Source organism: Grammomys surdaster, unplaced genomic scaffold (genome assembly GCF_004785775.1).
Source record: "Grammomys surdaster isolate TR1022 unplaced genomic scaffold, NIH_TR_1.0 311, whole genome shotgun sequence".
NCBI classification, from domain to species: Eukaryota; Metazoa; Chordata; class Mammalia; order Rodentia; family Muridae; genus Grammomys; species Grammomys surdaster.
This window is the reverse complement of record NW_021604730.1, coordinates 271,588-285,002: the sequence shown is the minus strand read 5'-3', so window position 1 is coordinate 285,002 and position 13,415 is coordinate 271,588. Positions and strand designations below refer to the sequence as shown.

Genomic DNA, 13,415 nt, shown 5'->3' with positions numbered 1-13,415 from the left:
GGAGGGAGGGAAGGAAGGAAGGAAGGAAGGAAGGAAGGAAGGAAGGAAGGAAGGAAGGAAGAAATACTTTAAGTATTCTTTAAGTGTGTTTACTTGGGAATAAGAAGCAATAAGGGCTAAATAGGGGACCAGTCATAGAATTCAGGACTATAATGAACATTAATGTGATGTTTATTTCAAATAGTTAGAAAAAAGGAGTTTAGATATTCTGCCACTAATTTATTCATCTCAACCTTAATGCTATACCCAGTGTCCTACTCATAAGTGTGCTGAAACTAAAAGAATCCTCAAGACTCGTCTTTCATTCCACAGGTTGATCTTTGCAACTATGTTTCCGTCAATGGTGCCACTGCTCATCCACATATTGAAAGTGATGGAACAGTTTACAACATTGGCAATTGCTTTGGGAAAAATTTTACAGTTGCCTACAACATTATTAAGATCCCTCCACTGAAAGCAGGTGAGATTGTAATCTTCCCTCAGTAGGTGAAAAAGATGTTCCTATCACTGAAAAAAAGTTGCTGAAAATATCAGATCTGGATCATAGTAGCAAGACAGTAAACAATGATGGCTTCAAAATCTAGAAAGCAAAAAGCCAAGTTCTATTCTATGATGTTTCAAAATCTAGGGCATATATGTTTAAATGTTTGTGAATAATTTTAAATATTAATATCAAATATAAATTTGATAAATTTAATTCTATCAAACATTTATTAAGTCCTTATTCATATGCCAAGCAAAATCTTGAGTTTCTCTTTATATGGAATGACTGAAAATTTTGGGAGTGAGGCCATTAACATTATTTAAGAAGTCATTCACATTATTTTCTCATCTGTGGACTTTAGTGTGCTAGTATTTATTGGACATAGTTGTTGATATTGTTCATCCATACTATAGTTCTAAGGAACTTTGCAATACCAGAGGGTACTTTGCCTACACTGAAACACTGCTTTACTTCCTTGGACTTAAACCTGATCTCCATTTGCTGTAAAATGTGACTCCTTAGTACTCTTCCCTATGCACTTTTTCAAATTTGCTGTTATTTGGATTTTCCTAGGTTAGTGTAGCTTCACAATAAAGAGAAATCAGAATGTGGGCACATCTGGAAAACAATACTGACCTCTTAGTAGAACTATTTGATGCTCCTGGGATGGGGGTGAGCCCTCTTCTTGGAAGAGATTGAAACTGTTTCTAACTGTAAATAACAAGCTGAAAGGGGAAAAGCTTATTGAAGAGAAGATAGCCAGGCCAGGACCAATCAAAAAAGAGAGGAAGTCCTAAGGGTTCCCAAGAGCCTACAAAAAGTCCTACCCCAAACCCAAGACTTGATTCCAACCTCTAGAGTTTCTTCTATACCTTCAATAGGAGTAGTTTGCCAGTTAAATTTAAGTTTTGGGAGTTTGTTCTTTAATTCTGTCCATGTCTGGTATGTCTGTTTTCCCATATTAGCCTGTAACTTCCTTCCATTCCATCAGGTGCCCTCAGATCTGTACCTATTGCTTTCTGTCCAGGACCCTCAGCAGATGCTTTCTTGTCCTCCATCTCAGTTCTCTAGCTAACAATGGCTCCCTACTCTCCAACTGTCACTACATTTTCCTGAGAGGGTCTTCTTTCTAAGACATACAATTACTTGTCCTTACCCCAGAAAGAACTTGGTAGTACCTTTAGATAACCACTTCTCACTCAAAACCCCCTTAACAACATGGAATTCTACTAGGATATCCCAATGACTGAGAATATGAAAACAAGCTCTGAAAAAAATCCACATCTGAAAATGTATTTTTGCTTATATAAGCTATTTTGAATGTTTTACATGAAGTAGAAGGAAGAAGAGGAGGAGGAGGAGAAGAAGAAGGAAGAGAAGAAGGAGGAGGAGGAGTTGTTCTAAAGCCTTTAAAATCACTTTATTTCAGACAAGGAAGATCCAATAAACAAGTCAGAAGTTGTTGTGCAGTTCCCCTGCAGTGATCGGTTCAAGCCATCTTATGTACACAGGTAATTTGAAGGACTGCTTAAATTTAAAGATGTCCCTTGTCTACCTTTGATACCAATCCTAATCTGGAAGGTCTTTGTAGAAAACTAAATTTAAAGCTAATTAATTCCATGCAAGCATTGTAGATCTGGGTAGCTAAATACACTTTGTGTAGACTCCCACCCACCCATAACTGAGAACTAGCCCTTCCATTTACAAGCCCATTTGTGTTTCTGAACAGTTTTGGTCTAACTCCCAACTATATCGTTTTTGTGGAGACTCCAGTGAAAATTAACCTTTTCAAGTTTCTTTCTTCGTGGAGTCTTTGGGGAGCCAACTACATGGACTGTTTCGAGTCCAATGAAAGCATGGGGGTATGTCTGATTCATTTGTTACATTATGATTCTGAAGAAAGTATTTTATAATTTTTTCCTTTAAAATTTATCAAAACATTTTCTTACTTTTCCAGGTTTGGCTTCATGTTGCTGACAAAAAAAGAAGAAAGTATTTCAACAACAAATACAGGACCTCCCCTTTCAATCTCTTCCATCATATCAATACTTATGAAGACAATGGGTTTCTGATTGTGGATCTCTGTTGCTGGAAAGGGTAAAAAGATATGTTGAATAAATGTCCCATCTCCAATTTCCTCTGGAAACAAAGTGCCTTAATAAATATGCAAGTTCTTGTTGTTTAATGTGAATCACATATAAAAAGGGAAGTGGTATGAAATAGCAAAAAGTGTAATGATAATGACTAGAGAGTTTAGAAAATCAGAGACAGACTAACCATCAGAACTACAGTTAATACTGAAAACCAACTTAATCTGAACCAGGCCTGAAAATGGAAACTTCTTGAAGTCTGTAAAGTGCCTTGAACCTGCCCTCATTCTGAATAATAGAAACAGAACTGGTATTCTCAGGCTAGTCATTAAAAATATATTGATTCCTAAAGACACAGAGAGGAGACAATGGGACAGAGCAAAGATTGTGTAAAGCTACCGTTACTACAACATATCCATGAGGTAAGCCTCTTTATTTTCCCTCACTGAGTAGTAGGAGGAAATGACTCTGATATTATTTTTATCGATAACAGTCTGAGTTGTGGTCTAAGGAACAACCAGACATATGTGCTTTCAAAGTCATGAATCATCTCTAAAATTGGTTAGGTGTAGAGATGCATGCCTTAAATCCTAACAGTTGGAAGGAAGAGGCAGGAAGATCTTAAGTTCAAGGTCAGCCTGTGCTACATTAGACCCTTTTTCATTATTTGTAATTGTGTTCATGTTTGACTTCTTGTTTTCACAGGTTTGAATTTGTTTATAATTACTTATATTTAGCCAATTTACGTGAGAATTGGGAAGAAGTAAAAAGAAATGCTATGAAGGCTCCTCAGCCTGAAGTCAGGAGATATGTACTTCCTTTGACAATTGACAAGGTAACTTTCTTTACATAAGTGTTCATCTCACTTGGAAACTGTACTGTTTATTTCAGATATTGGAGGAGTTTTAAGTACCATAATTAAACCTCTTATTTTACAAATAAGGAAACTGAAGCTCAAAAGAATGGTGTGATTTAGAAAAGGCAACTTCCACAGAGCCAAAATGATATGTAGTTTTCTTGATTTCAAATTCTGTGGCCTTTCCATTCATAAAATCCCTTTGTGAATGAAAATTCCTTAATAACTACAGGAATTAAGGAATGATTAATTCCTTAATAACTACAGATCCAGTGATTCTGGAGTCCCAGCATCTTTTGACAGTTGTACAAATATCCTAAATAATTTTAAATTCTGGAAAAATGAATGATTGGAAGGTCCTCAATCCACTAGCAAAGAAAACTCGTTTTTCTATAAATCTGAAAATGACATTAGACAACAAAAATAATTAATATTAGACAGTTGGTGGAGGAGTTTATATTACTCTGAAGATTTGGTAACTGAAAAATTCAGTAGGTACACTGGCAATAGAAATAAAATTCAAAATTATTAATATATAAATAAGAACTCTAAAAAACATGAACTTCAAAGTTGAGGCTTAAATACTCTTTTGATAAAGTAAACATGAGGAGGAGTGATTATCAAAGGAAACTAATAACCAGAAGAGTGGACAGTATTTAAAAAGAAATGTTTTCTGGGCCCCAGGTATGTTTTCCTCTTTGATGTAAGTGTAATATTCCTTTGGAAATTAAAGATTTGAAGGTGGCTGTGTTACCTCAGAACCCAGCTATACCACTCTTGGGCTTATACCCAAAAGATGTTTCAACATGCAACAGGGACACATGCTCCACTATGTTCATAGCAGCCTTATTTATAATAGCCAGAAGTTGGAAAGAACCCAGATGTCCTTCAACAGAAGAATGGATGCAGAAAATGTGGTACATTTATACAATGGAGTACTTCTCAGCTATTAAAAACAGTGAGTTCATGAAATTCTTAGGCAAATGGGTGGAGCTGGAAAATGTCATCCTGAGTGAGGTGACCCAATCTCAAAAGAACATACATGGTATGCACGCACTGATAAGTGGATATTGACCCAAAAGCTCACAATACCTAAGACACAACGCATAGACCACATGAAACTCAAGAAGAAGAAGAAGGAAGACCAAAGTGTGGGTACTTTGGTCCTTTCTATAAGGAGTTTCAAAAGTTTCAACCAGAGATCCCAAAGTCTAAACCTCCAGCCTGAGAGCACATAGGGAGGGACTCACGTCTCCACCTATATAAGTAACTGAGGATGGCCTTGTCAGACATCAGTGGAAGTGGAGGGCCATGGTCCCCAAAAGTTTGTATTCCCTAGTGTTGAGGAATTCGAGAGCTTGGAGATGTTACTGGGAGGTTGTTTGGAGCACACGCTCATAAAAATAGGAGGAGTGGGTATGGGATAAGGAATTTTGGGGGCGAATGGGAGAGGAGATAACATTGAAAGTTAAATATGTAAAATATCCAATAAAATAAAAACAGATAAAGGGTCTGAAAAAAGAGAGAGAGAGAGAGTTTACTTAATTCATATTATTTTCAAAAGTTTCTAGGAGATGCTAACTGGCTAAGAATTTATTTTAAGCTCTCCACAAAAGAATTTAAGTCTCTGTTTAATATTCTCAAGAGAGATGTAAATCCTAATTTCTCTCAACAATTAATTGTCAAAAGAGTAGTAATCTCACAAAAAGTAGAAGAAGCTATTATTAATCGATATATTATATAGTCTGATTTGCTCTCGGCTGTGCTATAACAGTCCTTTGATAAAAGAGATTATTAATATAGATTTATATTTCTTTAAATAATGTCCGCATGACTCTCTTAGTGTGGAAGGAGCGACGGTTGGTGCTTCTGCCCTGATTTTACAAGAACCCTGAAAATTTGGCTTTAAAAACAAAAGAGGGGGAACGGTACCCCCACACACACACCAGAAAGTATGCCTTTTAAAGGGGACTTTGTGACTGAAGATAACAGCAGATCTAGAATCAGGAAACCTCGTTCTCATGAAAATTTGGAGGGTTAGTTTTCTGAACGCCAAACAACTGTATCTTTGCCTCTGCATTTTTGTCTCTTCAGTGTTTCAGAATATCCAGAACTTTTAGTGAAATAGAAATAACAGTCAAAACCAAGAAAAACATATTTTTCTCATGTAAACACACTTTTTCTGCCTATATGCTACCTGCTTGAACAAAAGGTATTGAAGCAGATACATTGAACTAAAGGCTTAAATGAGAGGCAATTGAAAGCAAACATAGCTTAGAACTTGATCCTTTTGCCTTTAAGCATATCTGCAAGCTAATAAAGAATAATAGTTGAGTGAAACTTGGCTCTTTAGATAGAAAAAAAAAGCTTCTGCTAAGACAGAGTTTTATTTTTAAAAAATTTAAAGCAAATGGGACTTAACACAGAAGTATAACAAAGTCCTTGGGATGCTTCATTGAAAGCAGAGGAGAGGTGGGATTTTGTAAGAACAGCTAGAAAGATGGATTGGAGTCAGAGAGATTATAAAGGGGCTTTCTTTATCAGACTCTGGGTAACATACAATAGGTAAGAGATTATTGAGGGAGTTTAGGTGTGTATGGTGTGTGTGTGTGTGTGTGAGAGAGAGAGAGAGAGAGAGAGAGAGAGAGAGAGAGAGAGAGAGAGACCTAGGTCCTTCTGGAAATGGCATGGAGAAAAGATTGGGTAATAGAGAATCTAAAAGTAAACTCTCTTAGAATATAAATGCTTTTCTGTAATTTCAGTGCTCTTTCAATCCTATTTACTCCATGTTCTAGCTATCCCTTTTATACTGCAACATGGCCTGTTAGTGCAATTTTAAAAGTGATAATTTCTCCTTTATCCTGGCTAGCTTCCAAATAAATGAGATAGAGACTATAAGATTTATTTAATCAAGCTTTATGGCACAATAACTGATCAGTATTAATCTACTTTAATCCTCTAAACTAAACCAGCTACCTCCCAGCCAAATCCCAGAGGTACTTGCATTTCAGTATTGATATGGCTCTCCCTGTTTCAGGTGTGTTCCCATGGTGTCTCCTGATCCCTCCTCTCATGGAAAATCCTCCATTTCTCTCTCTCTTTCCCCTAGGTGGGATTAGAATTTCAGCCCTACTCTCTCCTCTGCTCATCCATAATCTGATCAGCTTTTATTGACAAATCAGAGAATAAATGGGGAGTAATGTTTATACAACATTGAGACCAGAGACTTTTAGAATAAGCATTACAATGCCATGTCTGGGTTGCAACCAGATATGGGGGCAGAGAAATCAGCATTTAAATAATACAAGAATAATATTTATACAATGTACAATAACATGATGCCTATAGCTGCCTGTCTAAATTTTCTTCCTTTGAATATATCACTTAGTATCCTTTATGATCTAGAAATACTCACTTTCCTGTCTCATTCAAGTCATTTTGTGTGGTCAATAATTATGAACATCCTTGTAGGTAATTATTCTTTATCAAACTTGTCAAAGTCACACTGTAGTTCAATTAGATTATCTACCTTCTCCATATTTGTACTTCTTCATCTAAATTTAAGTGTTTCAAACACACAGTCATGTTAGTTGGTTCAATTTTAAATGTCTGGCCACAAATCTTACTGCTTCATTTTCTAACTTCATATATTATCTTACTTTGCAAGTTAAATATTCCAGATCTTCCTCTTCTCATTATTATACCTCCCACTTTTAGAGCTTAATATATAATAATGATGATGCTTTCTCTTCATCTGAAATGAAATGATCAAAAACTGTACCACTTGTAATAGTTTTAACCATAGTGGGACAATATCAGTCTTTAATTGTTCAGATCAGGCAACATGCTGCTGGGCTTGCTATCTCTCTCACTTTCAAACACTATTCACCAGTAAGCTCTCAACTCCAGTTAACCTGTCTCACCTGCAGTGTTACCAGTCCAACTAAAATCATTTTCTCTGGATTGGACTACTATAAAAAAAAAAGTGGTTTTACTGAATCCAGTCTTGCATTTTCACTCCCATCCCCAAACCAAACACTCAAGTGTAGATTCAACAAAGCAGAGGAATTTACTTTTTATTTTTATTTTTTTGGATATTTTATTCATTTACCTTTCAGATGTCACCTCCTTTCCCCATTCCCCCTCCTAGAAATCCCATATCCCATCCCCCCTCCGCCTTTTTGCTTTTTTACCATTTTAATTACATGCAAGTATTAGGGTCAGTTCTAGGTTGAAGAACTAGCAATACAACAGATGCAAATAGTCAAGGAACAAGCAAGACAATAAACAAAGATCCGTGAACACTCCTGTGATCACTGTTTCTAAGAGTTTATCAGGATAACCAAAATATCTGAGCCAACTTCCCTGTCGTAGCCCAAAGCCATTTTCATGTCTGAAGCCTATTTCCTTGTTCTAGCCTAAGATTTAGATTCCTGCCTGGAATTACTTCTTTGTTCTAGCCTAATATTTAAATTCCTGCCTAAAATTAATTCTTTGTTCTAGTCTAAGATTTAGATTCCTGCCTGAAATTACTTCTTTTTTCTAGCCTAATGTCAGATTCCTGTCTGAAGTCCCACTTCCTTGTCCTTGGCCAATGTCATATTCCTGCCAAGCAGCCCATTTCCTTGTCTTTGGCCCATGTCAGATTCTTGCCAAGCAGCCCCAAAAGCTCTCCACCTCTCCCAGAGAGAGATTTTTTATTTTATATTATTAATATTTATTATTATTTATTAATCATTTTTATTTTATAAACAAGACTGAGCCTTTCTTAGGTCATTCTGCCAAGAATGCCTTCCTGATCTGCTGTGGAATATGGATTATCAAAAGCAATGCACTTCTGTCTTAGAATAGTAAGGCTCTGTGCAGAATATTACCCATTCTTGGCTTACCAGCCTGTAAATTTAATAACTTTGTCTGGAGGTCCATTTTTCAGGTTCAAGCCATGTACTTTGGCTGTCAACATGTTGATGTTGTTAAAGACCAGCTTTAACAGGATGGGCAGGAATAAAATTATACAAAAAGGGCTAGCATAATCAAGCTATATATGCCATTCTTGAAGCTTGACCAAAATAGAAATACTGACCTCAGGCCATGGTTAATTTTATCATCAGTAAGCAGAGGAATTTCTTTAAGAGTAAATCACAGTGTCTTTCTTGCCTATTCAAAATAGTTTCCCCTCATTTATCTACAGTGAAAACCCAGTTCTTCACTATAACCCATGTGCCTTATACAATCTAAGTCCATTAGCTCTCCACAGAGTTCTGTAATTTATTACCACACTGATCCTTGGTACTCCTGAAGCATATTTGGCACCATTCTCCTAGATTAGGACAGTTTTTTCCCTCTCTGCTTGAGTGCATTGCTAGTTTTCTCATCTAAGAATTTTGTATGAAATGCTACTTTTACAAAGAGACTTACACTGATCCCATATTAAAATTTCAACCCACAAATTCCTCATGCTTTGAATCCCTTTACTATTCTATTTTTATTTCTATATTCATGGTACACTGTACACTTTATTAAGTATATTTGTTAATCTCCAAGTAAAAAATAACCTTCACTGCTCCTCAACAATAAGAGTATAAAATATGATTCAGAAGTATTTCCCACTGTTTTCATGCAATCGTCTAAGGGTGTGTGTGTCTGTGTGTGTGTCTGTGTGTGTGTGTGTCTATGTATGACATTACATGTATATGAGAGGAGATAAATGTCTTTTTAAATATCTGGCCTAGGAGATTTTTTTTGTTTGACAATATAACTACATGTCATTTTTATATATCCTAGCTAGAAGATAACAAATACTTTATCCTCAGGCAGTTGGCATCTGTTGCTCTTCACAAACTATATTTTTTTAAAAGGGGGGGGGCTGTTTTCATAGGGTCCTTCCTCAAAGTCTAAACGTTCTCTGAGAACAGCCTCATCTCACTGATGAAGAAATTGAGTCGTTAAGATCCTGTGTGACTTCCTCATGGGTATGGGGTCCTAACTCAGCTGCTGGCCAAGCAGGCAGTTTGTTAAGAGTGGGATGGAGGCATACCCTAGCCTAGCTCTGTGACTTTGGCATGATGCTTCATCTGAGACAAATTTTCCTCATGTGTAAAATGGGAGAAAGTCAGGACTTACTTGCTGTAATAATCAAATAAATATGATCTATACCAAATGGATTGCACAGTGCTGGCATCTAAATGAAAACTGCTACTACTGTTCATTAACATTGTCATGGTGTTGTTATATCAGTGTTCTGTATTCAGGTGGTATATAAAAAGAGGTTTCAGGCAGAAACTGACTAGTTGGCTGTTTTGCCAGTCCTCTTTGGTGGTATGTGCTGAGTGTGATTATGATAGCTCTGTGTGTAATGTCAACACTTTCTTATTGCCTTTTCTTTGTGTTCCTAGTCCTGTTTTCCTTTTGTTTGAGTTTCCCTATACCATTGTATGTGTAGGGTTGTAGTCAGGTCTGAGCTGACATTTCCTCCATTACTCTCTTCCCTGCTTTGCCCCCACATGGAGCCATACATGCAGAGCCTTCAGAAACTCTGAATGGATTGAAGCAGGAAGCCATCTCCCTACTTCTAGTCTGTGGCTTGAGCCCCACAATTTGGCTTTCTCTAGTTTAGGTTCCAGTCTTACTAGGGCTTCAAAACTTATGCTTTTCACTGTCACAGGGACATTCTTCCAGCCATACCTACTTATTCACAAGTCTAAGAATGCTAAGCATGCTAAGTAGTTCTATTACTATTACTCCCTGGACAGTCCTTATTTCTTCCTGAATTTTAAAGTCTTGTTCTCATTTTAATCTGAAGTTAAGTTTCAACTTCAGGTTATTCTCAGGCTTTGTCTTTTTCTGACTCCTTAAAACAGACAGAAACTTTTCTCTACTTACCTGACATTGATATATTCTCTACCTTGTATTATGAGCTTACTGTAATGCCCTGTCCTTCCTACTCACAGCTGTCACCTATGTTCTTATTTATCCCACAATATTACAAAATATCTTGATTATAATGCTTTCATGTGGTTTCTTAAATTACATACACACACACACACACACGCTACATGAGTCATTTCAATCGTTTTTGTAGCTTTCTCCCTCACACCTAATATAACGCACAATCTAACACCTAATATAACCCATAAACTAATACCTTATGTAACCCATAATCTACAGAGGTGCTCAGTAAGTGTTTGTGGAGTAATCAAGTGACCAAGATGTTTTCAGTCACGCCAAATGCATTTGTTATGTTAAATTTGTAGACAACTTGAGAATCCCTAAATATCCTTTCCCCTCCTAGTACCTAGCATGGTGCCTAGCACACAAGTTAATGATTAAGAAACTGACTTGCCTGTCTAATTGGCTGCATGAAAAAATAGACTTTTAGGATAGAACAATGTCAGATGCCACCTATTCTGAAGTCTAAGACCATTATCAAGAATTTTAAGCTAATCAACATGGTTGTCACATTAGAGACAGACATTTAACCCTGAACAATATGTTTCCAGCAGGTTACTTTTAACATACTAGTATGCCATCTGAGAGACTTCCAAGGCCAATACAGTAGCCAGGCTCCTTGTCTGGTTGTTGTTGTTGTTGTTGTTGTTGTTGTTCCTTGCATGATGACCTCTGAAAAGAGGAGGAAAAGCTTGGGAAGTCTGCATTTACAGATACTTGAATTTCCGTCCCTTCTTATTGTAATCTGTTATCTTCTTTCTTAGGCCGACACAGGCAGAAATTTAGTCACACTCCCCCATACAACTGCCACAGCCATTCTGTGCAGTGATGAGACAATATGGCTGGAACCTGAGGTTCTCTTTTCAGGGCCCCGTCAAGGTAAGATGATCTAGAAAAAAAGCTGAGAAGTGAATCGATGATCTATTTAAAGATATTGAATTTTCCTGTACCCGTGTTCTGTTTTGAAGCCTTTGAATTTCCTCAAATCAATTACCAGAAATGTGGAGGAAAACCTTACACGTATGCATACGGACTTGGGTTGAATCACTTTGTTCCAGACAAGGTAATAAAGGATCCAATAGATCTTTGAGTCATGTGCTAGTCAAGTAAAGCCGCTCATTAATTAACCAATTCTTTATCTTGGGCATAAGCAGCTCTGTAAGCTGAATGTCAAAACTAAAGAAATCTGGATGTGGCAAGAGCCGGATTCTTACCCGTCTGAACCCATCTTTGTTTCTCAACCAGATGCTCTGGAAGAAGATGATGGTAATGGAAGCAATGAGTGTTTCTGAACTTCCCTTTATGTTGAAATTAAGTTTGTTCACTCTTATGAAAGGGATTGGGCTGATTATTCACTAACTTTCAAACGGTGGTTCTTAAATTGAGTGGAATTGCACCAGAGAATTGAAATTTCTTTGAAAGTGACTTTCATTTGTGGTCAGGTCCTGTAGATTGCTACTAGAAAAAACAAAATGCAACCAACCAAAACAAAAACAAACCACCACAGTAAAACATATTCTGTGTCATAGTGAAGTTCTTAATTGAAGGGATGAGAAAGGGCATAACAGCAAGAATTATATTTGCCTTTCTTCACCAAAATATATTTCTGAGTAAGCAGATTGAGTTCTAGGAAAGGAAATAAAATAAAATATTCTAACATATCAATGAATATTCATGTCTGGGACTCAAGTGTTTGCTTGTTTGTTTTACTAAGTTGAGGCTAAGCAAGAACCAGAGCTATAGCATATAATAAAGCAACTATATTACATATCATCAGCCTCAATTAAGCATTAATGCTAGGAAGCCTAGAAAGCTAGATCAGTGGTTAAGAGCACTGCCTCCTCTTGTTGAAGTCAGGGTTCAATTCCCAGCACCTACATTATAGCTCACAACAAGCTGTAGCTTCAGCTTCAGGTGATCCAGAAACTTCTTCTGGCCTCTGTGGGCACCAGACATATATATGGTACACAGGAACTTATGCAGACAAAATAACCATACACATAAAAATAATAAAAGATTTAAAAACATTAATGCAAGGACGGGAAAATGTATTATATTCTGTAAGGTTAATATTTTAAAATATGGGAAACTATAGAAGAATGATAAATAATTTTGGTGGCCATTTTCTGATAAGTGGTTTTATATTCACACCATTATTGAAAAGTATAAAAGCTAGGTTTTCATTCTGTTTGAAAGAAGTAAACCTACATATAAGTCTTGAAATTTATAGTTATTACACACTCTTCTGCTTTAAAAGTTTTAAAGTGTAGTGCACATTTTTACTTAATCATAACTTATATTAAAGATAAGAACATAGACCTGCTCCCTTAGTCAACACTGATGAATTATTATTTTGACCTTGTTGTTGTAGTAAGAAACTTCAGTGTCTTATTACAAACAAGGTCACTCCCTTCCTGGGAATAGTGCTAGTCCAGGAAGAAAGAGTTTAGAGTATTCCTTCAAGTGGTCCCACAGCCAGGTTATTAAAGAACCAGAATCACAATAAATCACATGGTTTTCTATGTGACTTATTTCTATGTGATTTCTATTTCTTAATGTAATATCATCTTACTACCTATAATTTTAATGTCAGATAATCTTAAAACCTGATTTTAAAATCTCAAAACTGCCTTAATTAACAGGTGTGGTTCTGAGTGTGGTGGTGAGCCCTGGGGCAGGACAAAAGCCTGCATATCTCCTGGTTCTGAATGCCAAAGACTTGAGTGAAATTGCCAGGGCTGAAGTGGAGACTAATATCCCTGTGACCTTCCATGGACTGTTCAAAAAATCATGAGCATATTCCAGGTCAGCAAAAATGGCTCTATGAGTAAAGTCATTTGTTTTCAGGCCTGAAAACCTGAGTTCAATATCTGTGATCTACATGAAAGGACAGAATTTACTCCTGGAAGTTGTTATTTCACCTCTATACACACATTATGGGGCATTTATGTCCATACATAATGAATAAATGTAATTTTTATTAAAAAATACAGAAAATAATCAACATATTCTAGCAAGACATGTTTCTAATGGCAGA

General features: G+C 36.5%; 1 protein-coding gene across 1 annotated transcript in view; it reads left to right on the top strand.

Annotated features, from left to right (window-relative positions):
- The window catches only part of Rpe65 (retinoid isomerohydrolase RPE65), a 22,452-nt gene extending 9,242 nt beyond the window's left edge, over window positions 1-13,210 (top strand). Inside the window, exons 6-14 of the mRNA XM_028777603.1 lie at window positions 313-460; window positions 1,914-1,995; window positions 2,214-2,346; window positions 2,442-2,581; window positions 3,280-3,409; window positions 11,143-11,257; window positions 11,347-11,441; window positions 11,533-11,644; window positions 13,021-13,210. Coding sequence (XP_028633436.1) covers window positions 313-460; window positions 1,914-1,995; window positions 2,214-2,346; window positions 2,442-2,581; window positions 3,280-3,409; window positions 11,143-11,257; window positions 11,347-11,441; window positions 11,533-11,644; window positions 13,021-13,172 — 1,107 coding nt within the window. The 3' untranslated portion in view covers window positions 13,173-13,210. The remainder of the gene's footprint in view (window positions 1-312; window positions 461-1,913; window positions 1,996-2,213; window positions 2,347-2,441; window positions 2,582-3,279; window positions 3,410-11,142; window positions 11,258-11,346; window positions 11,442-11,532; window positions 11,645-13,020) is intronic.
- Window positions 13,211-13,415: the final 205 nt, after the last annotated feature.